Source organism: Vespula vulgaris, chromosome 1, assembly GCF_905475345.1.
Source record: "Vespula vulgaris chromosome 1, iyVesVulg1.1, whole genome shotgun sequence".
NCBI lineage: Eukaryota > Metazoa > Arthropoda > Insecta > Hymenoptera > Vespidae > Vespula > Vespula vulgaris.
In genome coordinates this window covers 198986-217036 of record NC_066586.1, presented here as the reverse complement: position 1 = coordinate 217036, position 18051 = coordinate 198986, and the positions used below count along the sequence as shown (strand labels likewise).

The 18051-nt window shown below is 45.3% G+C and overlaps 1 protein-coding gene across 1 annotated transcript in view; it reads left to right on the top strand.

Moving 5' to 3' along the window:
* Window positions 1–17805, top strand: part of LOC127071878 (uncharacterized) — a 58291-nt gene extending 40486 nt beyond the window's left edge. Inside the window, exons 14-17 of the mRNA XM_051011668.1 lie at window positions 45–2126; window positions 2206–2309; window positions 2398–2606; window positions 11863–17805. Of these exons, the coding sequence (XP_050867625.1) occupies window positions 45–2126; window positions 2206–2309; window positions 2398–2606; window positions 11863–11946 (2479 nt within the window). The 3' untranslated portion in view covers window positions 11947–17805. The remainder of the gene's footprint in view (window positions 1–44; window positions 2127–2205; window positions 2310–2397; window positions 2607–11862) is intronic.
* The last annotated feature ends 246 nt before the right edge of the window (window positions 17806–18051 follow it).

Here is an 18051-nt window from a genome sequence, read left to right as displayed (position 1 = left end):
TTAACTCCTTCTTCTTCTTCTTCTTCTTCTTCCCTTTGCGACAGCGGTCACGATCGTCGTAGAAAAGCGCTGCAGCCGCAGCAACGTCCAATGTCTCGCCAGGAAGGAACCGGCAAGAAGCTACCTCCGACACCGACCAAACCGAGCAACGTCGTCGTTGGCCGTAAACTCGCCTCTCTACCTGCTACGCCGAGCAGACAACTGCCAAAGACTAGAACGCCCTCCGAGGAGAGCTACTACAAGTCTGACTACAACGAGGACTATAATTACGCTTATCGCAGTCAGGACAATTTGCCGCAAGACAACTCTCACCCCGCGAACCTGTACGCTACGCACCAGGATTCTCTCGATCAGGCGCACATTTCTGGCAAGAATCGGTATACCGACATGAGCCAGGACAATCAATACGCCAGCACTTACGGGGGCCAGCTCGACGATCCGTACGCGTATCAGCAAGATTCGCAGACGCAAGACGCCTACGATCGATCCTACGTGCAAAACTCGTACAAGGACGAGTATCGGCAATCGTACGTGCAAGACAAGAACGTAGATATTTATCAGAAAACGTACGAGGAAACGACTTATCCTAACGCGAGCCAAGCGAACGACCAATACACCGTTTTACCTAACGATCAGTATACGAATATCTCGAACGATCAGTACGACAAGGGCCAGGACATGATAATCGACAATAATTATCAAGTCGAGAATTATGATCGGAACAACGTCCAATATCAAGAGACCTATAATCAGGAGGAAACCTATCAGAAACAGTACGACGATTACGTTCCGTCGAGCGTCTACGACCAGAATAACGTGTCGAACGCTTACAATCAATATCAGCAATACGATTCCGAGTACAATATCAGTACGTCTACCGATTATCAAAACACCTATCAAGATAATACGTACAATGAAGTGCCTGTTACGACTCAAGATAATTATCAGGATGCTTATATTAAGCAACAGCAAGACGATTATACGAATTACGACGTTCCTTATACCAAAGAGGAGACCGTACCGACGACGTATCAAAACGATTATCAAAATCAATATGAAAATTATCAGGAGGAGCAATACGACGAATCTGCTTATCCAGAATCCTATCAAGAATCCTATCAGGGATCTTATCACGACTCTTACGAGGAACGTTATAAAGAAAGTTCGGCCGCTGTCGCGGAAAGGAGACAGAGCGAAGTGCCGGAAGTATCCGTTACCACGCCGAAGGGTCAGACAAAAACCAACGGTTATCCGTCTAGCGAGTCGGAATATTTGTACAATCAGGAAAACGAGCAGGTTTCGCAGATAGGTGCGTCTAGGAGGAAGAAGCTCGGTAAGCGCGAGCCCAGTCCGCTTTTGCAACAAAACACGGACTCGCTGGAATCGAGGGACGACGAATTAAAGGATTCCTTCGAAACGGCCGTGAGTTCGGTCGAGAGTAGTCAACCTAGGAAAGCTTACAGCGAGTACTCGACCGCGGGTGACTCTAGTCCTGCCGCGACCACTCTGGTCGATTCGCCCCAGAGTACGACGCAGCCACTTACGAGCATGGTAAATCACGTCGCGAGTATGGATAATCACGTCGGCAGTAGCAGCATCATCACGGTTACAGCGACGGTTCATTCTACCTCTGCCGCGATAAATGGCAAACGATTGGCTCGAACGGAATCGTATCAGGAAGAAGCGATCGAGGACGAGGAGTATCCCGAAATCATTCCAACGGAGCCCCAGAGAAAGGATTCTCAACTGTCCCATCAGAGTCAGCTCAGTCAACACTCGAGTACGCATTCCCAGAAACCCAAACTCACGAGAGGCGACTCTTACGCCTCCGATCATTTCCCCGAAGAGTCCTACAGTAGAAGAGGATCTTACGCTCAGTCTATCAGAAAGGAATCCGTCTCTTCCGCCACGCAGGAAGCCTTCAAACCGCCTCTGACAAGGACCGATTCGTATCAGAGCAGAGGGACCGGTTACGCGCAAAATTTCACCGCTCCCGAGCCAATATCAAGAGCCGAGGGTTATCAGAGAGGTTACTTCAAGGATCAGGAAACGATTGACGAGAGCGAGATTACGTTGAGCAATCAGGTCAACGGGGAGTACAAAATGAGGGACGAAACTCTCGACAGGTAAATATCGTGCGTTCGTTCGTTCGTCCTTTGGCCCGACTGTCGGTCCGCCGTTAATCGTTGCGAATTTGAATCGTAGGTACGAACGCGGAGAGGAAGCGATGATTCGTAGCTCTCGAGAGAACTCGCTGCTCGATGCGTACAAGACGTCTCCACCGTTGTCGCACACCGACAGTCCACGCGGTTGGTATCCTAGAATAGATTATTCCCGTCCGCATACGATCTATCGGGGTACGAGAAAGATGCCTATAGAAGGCTCATCCTATTCTAGGGAGTATAACGAAGCAAGCGTCGTTGGAGGAGAGCGTGCAAATGGATACACCGCCGCGAAGTCCACCGGAACCACCGCCCGACGAGGAACTCTTGGAGATGGTCGGTGCCGTGCCCGTCCCAACGCAACTCAAGGAACGACCGGAGATAAAGATGACACCGCGGCAACGTTGGCACTGGGCCTACAACAAAATCATCATACAATTGAACGTGAGTATTTATTTCACCCTATGCGATCGCGTACCTCCGACCTTCGACAAACTTTTCCCTATAAATACTTTCCCCGTGAAGATTGCCGTTTAAGAGGCGCCGAGTTTAACGCTCGAGTTACTCGTCAAAGTAACTTTACGCCGATGATACGCGAACAATTATCGAGTTATTTTAAAAGGAATCGAACAAAAGTCTTTTTCGTTCTTCGGCAAAAAGCCAAAGACGTCTACTCCTGCCTGATGTTAATTGTATTCGATAGTCCTGTCCCAGAAAAATACTTTTGCTCTCGCCGAAACGTCACGAGTACATCGACCTCCGTGTTCGACCTTCCGAAAGAGATTCGTCGCTCGATATCGTCACCGCGCCGGTAGCCCGCATCTCTGGCAGTCCTTCGCGAACAGAAAGGTGGCCTTGCCAATTGTTACCTTTGGGGAACACCCATCGATTTGTCACGTAGCTCGCTGGTAGAGTAGCGCATCCTCTCTCTCTCTCTCTCTCTCTCTCTCTCTCTCTCTCTCTCTCTCTCTCTCTCTCTCCACGATTTATCGTTCGTGTACCTTTTCGTTCAAGGATGGAAGCTCGCACCACGACTGTCGACCTCTCACCGAAACGAGTCACGACGAATTGCTTGGTTCGCGGTGCAACTATCGATCGATCAGTCGCACGAACGTCGACTTTGCAAGCGTCGGACTCAAATGTTATCCGTCTTAATTAATCTCAGACGATTTCTTTCGCAAACTCGACTACCATTTCTCTTATCTCGGTAAATTTATAAAAGTGGATTTCACGACGGCCCATTGCCCGTTTAAAAGCGACCTTGAAGCTTTTATCGCATAGGACTGACTTTCGTTACTCGCACGGCGAATGAATAAAAAGCGAACGAAGCGTGAAAAGGTCGAAGTCGTGTTCGTTTATCGCAAAAAAGGGAGATATACGGAGAGGAGGAAGGGTCGAGTCGCGTCGGTGACTCGTCACCTTGAAAATCTAGCGCTCGTCGAAGTCGCAGCTGTGGATTAACGTTGGCTTACACGAAACTTCCATTAACGCAAACGTGTCGCCCAATTCGCCTCTTCCAATCGTGTCACCCAATCGTGTCGCCCAATCGTGGTTTCCCGAGTACGCACCTGCTGCACTTTTGGTTGCCACGATAGACGATCGTACGTTTGAGGAACGCTATTGTGTACGAGAGAAAATGTAAATGAGCGAATTCGGGGGCAGGAGCCGGAAGGGGCGAACTGGATTAAGCTTAAGCCGTGTCGCGAGCCAGAGAGAAAGAGGATAACGCAGACAGCCACGAATTCGGTTTGTTTGTTCGCTGCATTGGGAGATTTTACTGGGAAGGCAATTTTCTGGAATAATTACAATAACCGGAAACTTTTTCCAACGATCCGCCGCATCGCCCTGAAATACACGATTTCGAAATGAACGTATCGAATTCTCTAATATTCCTCCTCCTCCTCCTCCTCCCCTATTATAATTATAGCTTTTATATCGGTTTTCGGTGGTCGATCGTTTAATCAACCTCCCCTCCCCCCTTGAGATAAGCGATAACCCATTCGTTACGATCGTCGTCGCGAGACCTATAACGATCAACAAAAATCCCCATTACCGGCTTAACGTTAAATAAAATTGTTAAAAAAGAGCGTACGGTGTTATCGTTATACGTCAAAACGGCGAGATTTATAAACCCTATCGCTCCTTCTATCGCTTACCTTCGGTATTTCCCCTTCGTAGCTGCGATATGGGATTTCATTGAATGATTCATTGACAAATATACGATAGGCTTTTACTATGTTATTTTGTTATTTTCGTTGACTTTTTGCTCTATTGCATCAGCTTGGATCTTTGCGCGTTCCCGAGTAACACGCATTCCCATTCTTTCCACCGTATTTTTATTATTCGCGCAAAAACGGCCGTTCGTATGCTCGACCGTGTCTCGCTTTGCATTTTATTCGAATTCTCGGACTGCTCGTTCGTCGACCTCTTCTCTCTTTTCAGATTCTTTCGGGAAAATGATCTACGTTCGTTCTCGATGATACATCATTTTTTTTCTCTTCGTGCTTGAGACAATACGAAAAATGTACTCCGCAAAGAAAAATAGTCGACCGAGCTAACGTATTTTCCCAAATTGATGTACCGACGTACTCGTGAATTCAACTGCAATTTCTTCTCCAAAAATTCTTTCGTTGAATCGCGTTCTCTTGGTCTCTTTTGCGTTCAAACGACTGTTCTTCCTACATTTTTCTTCGGTCTGGCGATAAAAAGACCTCGTGGAAACATAATCTATGTGGAACAAACCTGTCGTCCGTATCGTGCGTAATCGGAAACCCGTATGACGATTGCGAGCTTGCGAGCGGCGACGACGACGACGACGACGACGACGACGACGACGACGACGACGACGACGTCGACGATGATAACGATGACGATGACGACGAAGACCAAACGTCGAGTACGTAGCGACAACGAGCGATATCACCTTCGCCGCAAGGTCCTCGCTTACCACCATTCGTTTATCACGGCTAGCTCGTTCGCGTTTAGAGCAAAGCAAATCCGGTTTTTCTCTCAGTATCGAATCGTTTCTTCCTCCGTGGAGTTCGCAAACCATACATCCGTCGATTCGTTTTAACCACACTTACCGCTTCGCTTTTCCTCGTGCGATCCTTCGACTTGGTCAAGCACGAAAGGAGGCTAGGCGTTTCTATCGATCGTTATTAGGCTTTTATTAGACGGAAGTGTCGTCGACGGCCTGCAAAGAGTACATCCTCGCAGGGGGTCGTGTTAACTTAAGTGAAAATACCACCGAGAGGTCCGTCACAGGCTCCGTACCACCCTCCTTACCATTACGACGCGATCTCCTAAGCCCGCACGCCGATCTATCAGCCTCATCGAGTCTCATCGAAGTTGCCAACCAAGAAGGATCTCCTTGGTCTCGTCGGATCGAGGCTTATCCCTTTAACCGAGAAATTCGAGCGCAACGTCTCCTTCGCTCCGACGTTTACGAGGCAACAAGTTGGCGTGGCTGAGAACGTTAACCAAGAAAGCCGGAAACATCGAGTTTTAGAAACGTTCCTCCGTTTCTAAAGAAGCGAAAATATCGGCCTTAAAGATGTCGCGCGAGGAAACGTTCTCAGGAAAGCTACGTGTAAAAGGATGGAAGGTAAAGAGAACGTTTTCTTGAAAAGAGCTTCGTCGGATCGAAAGAGGCAAAGACTTTGGCCTACCGTTATCAAAAAGAATCTCTTTGCTCGAATTTCTAGTCGTTTGCACTTTATTATACGAGGCAAGTTCTTCCGGTTGCCATTGGAAGCACGATAACGACCGAGCGGAAGGTCCGCAAACCGGACGGCGCATTATCGTTCTAACGTAACGCTTAAACGAGAACTCTTTCCTGTCTCGGAGCCTCGAGCGCGACTATAATATTTCTCGTACACGCGCGTTTCGAAGGAAACTCTTATCGACGGGAAGAAAGCGAAAAAGTCGCTGAAAATGGAGACTCGCGAAAAGTCGACCGAGTGGGCATTGCTCTTCCCACTGAAGGCCGGCCTGTTCGCCATGAAGTCTTCTTTATCCTCGAAGAGCGTGAATCGCGAGAAAGAAAAAATCGCGCAAGAAAAGGCGACCTTGCCAAGAGCCAGGATTCGTCGTGGATCGTCCCTCTCGGATTTGGACAAACTTCAGAACAAGTCGATGTTACCGGACGTCGTCAGATCGATCGAAAAGTGTTCCGAGTCTCTTCCTCACTCGCCGGCTCTCTCGAGAACGAATCTTCAGCTGTGTACCAGTCAGGTCAGAGGTAGCATCGGTGATCTGATGAATCTGAAGAAGTACGGTGGCTCAAATTGGAGCGTTAGAAGCGAGAGTCTAGTCGCCAAGGCGGTACCGCTTAGCACGGTCACGCTCAGGCACCTCCCCCGGATCGAGAGAGATGCGAACGACCTCGAGGACGAACTTCGAGACGATTTTCAATTGAACGGACAACCGCTTACGTGCGCTCAAAGGACTCAACGGCTCAGCAGACTCATCAAGAAGCAACGTCGAATGATGGTCTTTAGTCCTAGCGCCGTCAAGAGGATGATCGTAAGTTTCGAAGGATCAGATCTCCACGCGTACCGTTCGCCGATCGTCGATTATCTTCGGACTACCGATTCGTCGGTTAAATCGTTCCTCGATGGCCTTCTTCCTTTTACGTTACGACAGCTACGATAATCGCGCTTCTCGTAAAAACGATTTAAGATCCAATGAAATACCATGCCTAGGATATAAGAATACGCATTAACGTAATGCCCGATTTCCAGAAATTCGCTTGACGTTTGTACGAAATTTACACGTTCGACTCTTTCATCGCCGAAAAATCTACCGGATTACCGGAGTAATCTTAGATTAAAAAGCACGCACGCCGATTTATCCTCACCTCTCTCTTTCGCTCTCTCTCTCTCTCTCTTTCTCTAAATTGCGGATCTACGTACCGGTTACGTCCAAGTCGTGGTAAAATTCAAGCGTTTCGAGGAAAATGTAATATCGCTCGAAATATCGCCGATAGATCGAGCCGATAGGATGGAAAAAAAAAAGAATAAGACAAGCGTTAACATATTTTCCAATTACGATAACCAGCCTCGAGCGATATTTCGAAATAATCTAATCTCGGTGTTACAGGAAGGACGTTACGTATCTATTCGCACTAGAAATTGATAAGCGTGAAAATTCATGGAAATTTAATCATTTCGAATGTCAGCAACACTACTCGGACGAGCATTCTTCTTCGTCGACGACGTTCCTTTTATCATCGACCTTCCTTCATCCTTGCGCTTCGGACCTATTCGTTCTTTCCAATTATATTTTTCTCGATCGAACCGATATTCGCACGTGTAAGCACGTGGATATAACTATGGTATCGTATCGATCTTCTAATTTTCTCACGACTTATTTCAAACTTGCAATTTGTCGGGAAACTAACCCGAGTATACCTCACGACAGCGTGCTTAACGAGACGAAAATAGTATCATCGACTGTCTCGAACTAGAGTCGACGAAACGCCGAAAGACAAGCCGGACTATAAGATATTATAGACGGTCGCTGTTTGCAACATCTCGTTAAACTTGAAATACGCCGCATACTTGTGGCAGTAGACACTTACCGAAGTTGAAATATTCATGATACATTCAGCTAGCTTGCTGACTATCGCGTAGGAGGTTAGCCATGTCTTAGTCCATCAACGTCTTCCATTGTCTTTCGACGATATTATCGTGTCTCTCTTATAACTCTGTTTTCCGAAACAATGTTCCATAGATGCTCTCTCGACTGCTTTCCTTACGAGGAAGCTTTTTATCGAGGTAACGCTAACTTTGTCCATAAAAGAAATTCGAGCGAGCTTATCGCTCCTCTACGTACGTACGTTGCTGAAACTTGGAAAAACGAAACAAAGTAAAGTAAAACTTTTTTATTTTGCGAACTCTCGATATTTTTTTGATTCTTAAAAGATTTTTGAACGTATCCCTCGAAGTAGTTCCTTCTTCTTTTTCTTCTTCTTCTTCTTACCCTCGTCTTCTTCTTTGGAAGGGGGAAGGTGATCGAGTATATCGCTCGCGTGTGTTGTAAGAGAAAAAGCGTAAGAAAGTTGGAGAGTTGGTCGAATCGTACGAAGCCTTGTAAGTACGTGATTCATAAATGATTCGTCGGATGCTTGTCGGCTTGCAAAAGGTCGATTCTCCCTTTCTCTCTCTCTCTCTCTCTCTAGAATTCACCGTCGATTCAGCCTTCAACGGAAAGTGGCACGTAAGCACATTCTTCTTCTTTTCATGCTGTTCGAGCGTCAACAAATAATACAAAATTTGTACGGTTTACGAACGATTTCTCGTAAATCTCGAAGAGATATTATTAAGTAGATCGTCGTGTGCGCGGGTTTTAGACGATCGTCTACTTTCGTTGAAGGATTTATAACGGTACACCGATTTTCGTACACCGTTCTATCTCCTCGAAGCTCTATATATTTTTTTGAAACGACCAACTCGTTCTTTTCTTTCGTTTCTACTTTTCGCTTGGAGTTCCGCTCGAACCGCCGTGATTGTTCGTATTTAAATTCCTCCTCGATCGTAAAGCGAAAGCTGGAAAAGAAAAGGGGAGAAAAAGTCAGTGTGCCAAGAAAACGCCACTGGAATTACATTCTTCCGAATGCAAGTTCTTCGGCGAAAAATTCGCTACGTTATATCGTTGTACCCGCTACAGGATACCGTTAAAAATTTGCATACTTTTTGTAGGATCGTTTCATCCGGTCTTATCATTTTTCATATTCATTTTAGGAGATGAAAACTATATAAAATATTTGTTCGTTTTTACTTGTTTAGCGAGTCTATTATATATATATATACTCCGATGCTTCATAGCGACGTAATATTATAAATTTCTAAAAAAAAACGTCGATGCGTTGGATCCAGAGAAAATATTATTTTATTCCAACGAGCAGGTTGAGTTTACGTTATCGTATAAAGTGTTATACCTACGCGAGGAAGGTACTCTGTAAAATATCCACGGAATGGGATACATAGGTTTTCCCCGACGAACGTATCGGTTTTCATGGGACGAAAGGAATCATACTTTATTTTTGGCTCGCAACGTACTTTCCTCCAAACATTTTGCTCCGGCTCTCCTTCGAGCCGTGATTTATCACGGCGAAGCTGGTTGCGAGTAAACGTAAATACGGGTGGCGAGTAAAGGAAGATACGGGCAGCGTGAAATATAACAAAGAAGATTCGACCAACAAACCCGTCCCTTTTTTTCTAGCTGCATCCATTTCTGGTCTTTTTTAGCAGACACTTTTTCGAGACCTTCGTACCTACGTCCCGTCAAGTTCTCGCGCTTTAACCATTTCCATGTTTCGAAGAGAAAAGGAGCAACATTGATTTATCTTCGAAGAGGAAACGAGCAACAAGGATTCTCCGCATAGTCGGAGAGAAAATGTTCTATCCTGAAAAGTTTTGTCCATTGGCGGGAAACGCGTAGAATCGAACGTCGGCCGATCGAACACCGAAGATTTTAATGGCTTTTCAACGTTATGACCCGTACGATCGTATTCAAAAATGGTCCGTTACGTCGACGACGCAACGAAACGTATCGATGCAGGATCGAACGATCTTGCGGTTAACCAAAAGCTCGTTGACTCTTTCTCTTTTTCACTGCGATCCCTCGAATCCTCGTTAACATTCTCGCCATTCATTAAAGCCCATCGATGGGTTCGTATTCATAAATACGACCGACGACCGAGTGCAATCTCGCGCGAGAATTTGATTAAATTTTATCAATTTTACACAAACGCGATTCGCTTCTTTGATTCTCTCCCCGTTTAAATCCATCGGGGTAAGTTCGCTCTCGAGGTGAGAAATAAAAACGATTGTTCTCGTTTGTTCTCTTTCTCTCGAATTAAAAGAAAATTTTCTCGTAGTAATACTTTGGAATCTCGAAAAAAGGATAGAAATTAATTTCTCGTTGGCCAACGAATAGTCGGTAGTTACCGACGCCTTTTACGAGCGATTATACATGCTCGGTATTACTACGTACGCGTATTTTTCGCTTTGCAACACCGGCGGAACGTTCTTTCGCGCTTCGACTCCCTTTCGCGCGATTAAAGCGTCGTGTAAACGACGACGAAACGCTACTTTCAGTTTCGTAAATACGAGAAAGGAGAAAAAAGCGTCAAAGTGACGTTACTCCGCGACCGTGCGTTTCTTTTTCGAATTTTACGTGCAATTAACGCTTGCCATCCAGCAACGTGCGAAAAGACGATTGAAAAAGAAAAAAGGAAGGAAACGTTTGTATCGCTCGTTTTCTCGATTTTTGTGTCAAGGATATTGTTAAATAAAATTGCTAGAGCGCGTAAAAATTCTCGTACGAATTGTACGAGTATAAAAGCGGACCAGAAAAGTAGAGTAAAAAATTTGTAACGGGGAGAAGACGCGATAGGTCCGAAGATACTTTCCAAGGACTCGGATTCCCATTGTCGCTATCTCGGTTCTCCTTGCGTTTCTAGATACTCGGTATTCCGGTAGATATCCCTTCGGGTTTTCTTCTCTTTCCACGATTCGGCCCCGAGGAGCTAAAGCGCAAATAGGCGAAACCCGGAGGCGTTTCGTCTACCAGAGATTATGCGAGCTTGGAACGAAGCCAATCATACGGTCGTTCTAGCTACGAGGAAAACGGAGTACATAAGGAAATTCATTTCGCTCACGACCGTTTCCTTCTCCTCCTCTTTCTCGTGGTAACGCACGCAACGAGTCGCCTTCCTTCTGCGCGCTCTACGAAAAGAAATTTTCGTATCGAGCGATCGTTTCGGTACGAGCGAACCCGAGTTTACGAACGATTTCTACTCGACGATAATCGTTCATCTCGGGAACCATCGTCGCTAAGAAGACGCGACTCGAACGCGCGGACTTCAACCCTCTACCTCCTATTATTTTCTTCCCTCCGTTCGTGCAGTTTACCCTTACGAGCACGTCGTAATAACGAGATTAGAAGTCGTTTTACCCGCGTTTCGACTTTTACGTCAAGGCGATCGCGATGATCGTAAATTTCGTGGCGGGACGTTTAACGGGGCAGTAACTGTCGTAATTTCAAGAAAAACGAAGAACGTTCGAAGATCTCGCGCGGGATGCGGCACCGCGATGACGAAGGATCGTTAATGAAATAAAAATGCTGTCTCCGTTTCTCTCTTCCCTTCTCTCGCTGCAGTTCGTGGCATTGTCTCGATGCTCCGTTCGCTGCATCGTCCGGTGCCTCGTCTCACGCTCCAGCAGACATTTTTGGCGTCACACTCAGGACTCATATTTATTCATGAGAAACGACGAAATAATTAAAGTCTCCAGCAGGCTTTTCTCTCGGCCGTCTCGCCTCTCCCTCGCTCGCACTCTACCGCATTTACCAGCGCGTATTGTTGCACGCATGGCAGCACGTCTGAACGCGACTAATTGCAAATAATAGCCGGGCAGGTTCTTCCTGTCCATTCTACTCCTTCTGTTCAACGCGCTCTCATTTTCTGCGAAGCTAGTACGCGAACGAACGAGCGGTCGTTCTCGGCCTCCTTTGCCCACGACCACTCTCCTCGCATTTTACAGCAATTTTCCTTTTACTCGGGATAGACGTCTTTGCGAACGACGTCTTTAACTTCTCTCCTCTCCTCTCCTCGTTGAATTTAATGAAAACTAGTACCCGACGTATACCTAACTGCGTTAAATCTTATCTCAATGTTTTATCTTCTTTGTTTCAGGTGAGTACAAAATCTTTGCGTTCGTCGACTCTCTTTACTCTTCCTTTTTTTTTGCTCGCGCATCGCAACTGCCGGCGTACGTGAGAACGTTGATGTGCAGGTGAGTCTTATCGTTTATTTTCAGTGCGCACGATGCTTCGTCTCTTAATTATAATTACATGGGTAGAGATAGAATACGATACGTTCGATTACGTCACGGCGAGCAGAGTTTAGCCGCCACGCGATATGCCATTCAACGTGCGACCTTCGACGATCGTAGGTAGGATATCAAAATTAAGATAGGCACGACGCACGTCGCCTTGTTCTCAGCGATCACGAACGAGCGTGACGGAAAGCGAAGCTTGACTCGAAACGTTTACGCGCTCTAAAGTATACTCCTGCGTATTTGCGTTGACTGGATACATACGTACGTAAGAGAATCGTAATTTAAGATTAGTAAGTAAGATATTCCTTTATTTTTGTTATGACGATATTCCTTTTTTTGTTTCATTCGTCAACAGAGAGACTATGTAAATGGTATCGATCCTTGTTTTTCTTTTTCACGAAAGAAGAAGGACGCGTAAGAACGCGGTCTTTCGTAAACACCTAGAAACCGAGCGATTTCGTTTTCACGTGCTTTCAGTTTACTTACGTACAAACTCTGAACTGGGAAACAACAACGACGCAGCAACGACGGCAGTCAAACGGCTGCAAAACGGCTAACGACTAGCGATTTACATTTTACTCGCTCGTTGCGGTATTCCCGCTGCTAAATCGCCGTTAAATCGTGACCGTCTCGATTTACCCCCCGCTACGAATACCAAATACCCGATTCGCATAGCACGCACGACCAATATGTATTTGGGTCGTTTCGGTCTCGTCACGTTTCCCCCTCTTTTTCCAGCGATATATTTTCTTTTACCGCCTTTTATCGGCTCGATCCGAAACGAACGACTTCCGGCTGATCTATGATCTCTTCCCTCGGCTATGCGTAGTCCTGAAGCATCTCGATGAAGAATTTCGGTGACTCTCGCCATCGTAACGAATCTAACTCGCACCAGGGAAATCCAATTTCCGTCGAATCTTGTCGCGTTTACGGGTACGTTCCGTTTCCGAAAGCAAAATTGACATATATACCTACGGATGAGACATAAATCTACAAGCGCGCGTACGTGTCGTTAATTGCGTCAACGAATTTCCACGAGTCGTCGTCGTCGTCGTCGTCGTCGTCGTCGTCGTCGACGTCGTCGGCGGCGACAGCGGCGTCGGCGTCGGCGTCGTCGTTTCCTTTCCGGATTGATGGAACCCTTAATGAAGAAGAGGCCTTAACGGATAACTAGTGTAAGAGAGTTCGCGCAACGAGAGTCGCGTCGAGAGTCGAACGACGCGAAGAAGAAATATAATAGTTATCGTCCGATCGAACGCTACTCGCGTTCGCGAGCCGAATTGTGGCTTTCGGAATTAACGAGGAAGCCGCGATTCGCCATGTATTTGCTCGTTGCCGAATTGATAATCGGTATTCATTAAGTTAATTCATAGGCATCGATCTCCCGTTATCGTATACGTACACTCGTGCACGCGTGTACCTTCTTGGGGAAATTTTGCATATGTGTCGAGAAGAACAAATATATCGAGGTCGCGAGTTTGCGCTTTCGAGAGATCGCTCGAATAGGACGAATCGAATTGGAAAACGAGACGCGTTTTGGAACTCTCCAGTTTCGGTAATCGAGTTTCTTCAAACTCGAGTTTCGAGAGTCGTTAAACGATCGAGCCAATCTTTGAAAATTGAATTTTCACACCTCCTCTTCGTGTTTGCACAAAATCGTCGATGTATCGTTCGCCGAGAGATCCTAACGATGAATCGTCGAACGACGTTTTTTCGGTCTTTTCGATGACATTCTCGTCGATTAAACGCACCCGATAGAGTTTCGTCTTTAGAAATCGATTCGATCGATCCGGGCGAAGGAAATTTTCAAGATCGCTCGACCTCTCTCTCGAATTCGAGCGAAGGTTCTTCTATGTTTCGCGCTTCGTCGACGAATCGGAATCGTTGTAACGCGGAGACAAAGACGATCGAACGATGAAAGTCGAATCCGATTCGTATTTTATATAAACCGCCGACAACTTTTGGAATCGTCGATCCCAATCGAGGAACGCCGAAGTCTGAAAATTCGTTCGAAGGCATTCCATTCGAAAATGGTATATATATTCGTCGACATTAACAAACGCGAGTACTTAGATATCGGCCAATTCGAAATTACATTCGGAATTATATCATTTTCTCTCATTTCATCGTATTTTCTCTCTTTTCACTCTCTTTGTACATCTACCTATCTATCTATCTATCTCTATTCACCGGCCCTCTCTCAACGAGGTCATTTTTTTTTTACTCGGTATCAATATTAATGCGTCTTCTGGGGAAAAGGCAGATTAAAGCGGACGTCGCTGCGCTTCCAAGTTTTTCACCGTCCGATGGATCTTCGTCCTAACGCGACGCGAACGAAACGCGATGCAAATTCATGGATTTCCGATTTCCATTCTATTCGGTCTCGTGCTTAATTCGACGTTAATGGCCGAATTGTAATTTTCATAATTCGATTTTGTTTCGAACGGACTTGGAAAGGAGAGAAAAATTCTTTACGTTTTTGATTTTTTTTTCAACGCTAGAGAAAGAACACTGAACGAGAAAGTCCACGGCCTCGCGAAAAGGCGGCGGAAAAGATTATTTTCTCCTTTTTTAAGCGATCACGTCATCGTACGCCCCTTTTTTTCCAAGCTGACGTCTCATATATCGCCGGTGTCGGGGCGAGTGCGCTATGACAAGTGGAAGTAACTTTGTCGGCTTTCGCGCTCATGACAGAGTGACGAGATTAGTTTCACGCGAACATAAGGTATGCCGTGACGGTCCGTTCAATCCCGAGGGATTCAAAGATTCCGACGAAAGAGAGAGAAGGAGCGTGTCAAAATAGAAAAACGAGTAACAATTGTCTAGGCGTCTAGGTGTTATCTTTCTCCTCTCCTTTCTCGCGCGTTAATACTCGAGACGATTAATACGGTTTGCTGTTTCGGTAATACGATTTGTGATTCCATTCATTCGTCCGATTTGTTTCCTTCGGTACATATCGCCTTCGATATCCATACCTCTCTTATTCCCGTATTAATTGGTGACAGAATTCGAAGAAGATGAGAAAAAAATAAAAAGGATCCCGGTTAGGTTTGAAAGGAAACGAAGAAAATTCGTTCGTTTCGAAGTAGAAGACGGCCGATCGGTAGAGGATTTCGACTACTCGAACGACAATGGAGAATTATTGGTTTTCCCTGTTGAAACTTTGTGACAAACTTCCGATCGTTCGAGATTACGATACGAGATGTAAAGTAACGACGAAGGTTGACGCGCGAGGCGATCGATGCGATGCAGCTTCGATTTTCGAGAGAGATATTTGAAAAACGATTAATTCGACGAAAGAAGAAAAGAAAAGGAAGTGCGAATCGATGTCGAAGGTCCGACTCTTAGATTCATAACTCCTTCGATCGTTCGATCTCGTTCCTTGTTCGCCGATATGCCGGTATATCGTTCCTTTTATGTTACATCTCTTTTTTACGCATATATAGAGAACGTTCCGCTCTGAAAAAGTTCTTTTCTCGAGAAAGGACGTGCCAATCTGCCGTTGTATGGCCGTGCGAATGTAACCGAGCGGAACGATACTGCGTTTTCTTCAAACGAATTCATAGAAACGTCTTTTCGATAGAAACCTTTGACCGAGATATCGGTGAAGTTTTTTCGTTTCATATCATACTTTCGTCTTTGACAATAACGATTCGTTTGGTCGATCGAACGTGCGCTTGAGCGCACCGCTTATCAAATCTATCACGCCGTTTCTCTCCTTGGATAATTATCGCTCCTATCCGTCGAATTAATCCGATCGGATAAAAAATACATTATCGTTCGGGAAAGTACGAGCGATAGATATCAATGTCATTCTCGATACCAGTCGAAGAACCAAACAGAAGAGTCTCGTATTATCGATCTTTTCGTCGAAGGAGAGCGTGGCCGTGCTTTAAATTTTACAAGTTCTCGCGCTCGTACTCTCGTTCGTCGTTTTCCTATTGTCTTCCTCCTGTTCCTCCGCGAATACTCGTGTCTTCGCTCGCTCTCTCTCTCTCTCTCTCTCTCTCTCTCTCTATCTATCTATCTATCTATCTATCTATCTATCTGTCTATCTCTCTTTATTCATCCATCCATCCATCCATCTCGCGTCTCTACTTCCCCTTCCATCGGTCCGTCCTCTTTCACTATATTCTTTCGTACTCTTTCCTTACCCATCCCGCGCGTCTCACTTTCAACGAGGGCGAGAGATACTATGCTTTCAAACGCTTTTAAGTGCTTTCCGTTGTAGGTCGGAATTCCCGAAAGTGTCTAGCCTAACGTATCTACGTAGCTACATGTGTGTACTGTCGCGTCCTTCAAGATTTTGATTCTCGCGTATAGGGTTGAAACCGTATACCGAGTCGAATGTAACTTTTACTCGAGATAAAAGGCGAGAAGCATCTCGATTCTTCTTCGATTTTTCTCTCTCATCCTTATCGGGAAAGCGAAAGAACTATCCATTTTCTTTCCGAATCCAAATCGAAAATCCTAATTTTATTGTACGTACATTCGATTTTCTTTCACTTTGGAATAATTACTGTCTATTTTTGCGTATCAATTTGTCCATTTATTAGTCTACGTTTAGAGGAAGCAAGGCGTTCGCAGAACGATACGGCGTGCGATTTGTAGAAGCCCGATAACGACGCACGCTAGTCTCGTATACATGTTGCTCCGTGACCTTTTGGCAAAGTTCCAAGCCACGAGTCGCCGGCAGGTCGTCGGCCAATCGAAGCTCCCACGAAAATCGATCGTGAGTTCACGAGTCGAGGATACGTAGTCCAAACGTGTGTTCGTTTCTCTCTCTCTTTCCTCTCTATGTATGACTTTTGATAAAGAGTCCTATCTTCCTTGTAGCCGCATTAAACGATGAAATAATTTGGTCGACTCGTAAAATCTTATGGGCTCGCGTTCGCCCTTTAAAATTTCATCGTATTTATTTATTTTCTTTTTTTTTTCGTCAAAGAAAAGACAAGCTACGCGATACTCGCGATTAAGTATCGTCGTATTTTGTTGATATTATTTACTAAACTTTTATACTCGAGAGACACGACAGCGTGTGTGGTTATCGGCGGACAAAATCGATCGACTCGTGGACCCTCGAGAAAAAGGAAAGGGACTCGGAGAGTCGTCTCGTTCTTACTAATTGCTAACGATTATACTCCCGGTGGTTTGTTGCTTAATCGAGTTATTACTTAATTAAGACAAGGAGAGAAGGTCGAAAAGTCGCGCGAGAACGACGACGGTGGGCATTCTCAGTTAGAACGAAACAGATGTCAACTGTGTAACGACAGGACAATTAGAATCGTCTCGTTTCGTCTCGTCTCGACTTTCCTCGTATCGCTGACAATTAGGAAGTTTAACGAGACTATACATTCACAGTTTCATTTTCTACGGGCGTTTCTAATTCGCGAACGATCCTTCTCCTTTCCCGGACAACCGACGACGTTGCACGACTCTCTCGTTTAATCCTAATCGCTCAGTATTTAACGAAATTTATACTTTTCCCATGGAACGTCTTTTCGACGAGAGACCAAATATTCTTCAATGCTTTTTCGAGTTGCTCTTTTAATACCTTCGCGAATACCTTTTATCGGAGATAATCTAAATAATGCTTAAATGGATATAGTGGGATGAATCGAGACGAATCGTAAATCTCGTTCGTTTTTTTTTTCATGGAGTCTATTTATCCATTGATCCGATTTTCATTTAAATTTCTGTATTACTCTGTATTACGTAGCCCCTCAAATATGATGTAATATAATATAATATAATAAAGGTCGAATATTGACGCGCGCGCCCAAGAGGAGAGAGAGAGAGAGAGAGAGAGAGAGAGAGAGAGAGAGAGAGAGAGAGAGAGAGAGAGAAGGAACGATACAACGAGAGAGGTCGAAAAGCATGCACGTACGCCAACTTTGAAAGATATGCTAGAAAAACTTTTCACGTTTCTCCTAGGGGACAAGACTTCCTTCCTTCTTTCTTTTTTATTTTAAGAACAGTTAATTCGCCTCCTTTCATAATACACTAGCGTATACGCGCATCACGAGGCAAGAAACGCAGGGTCG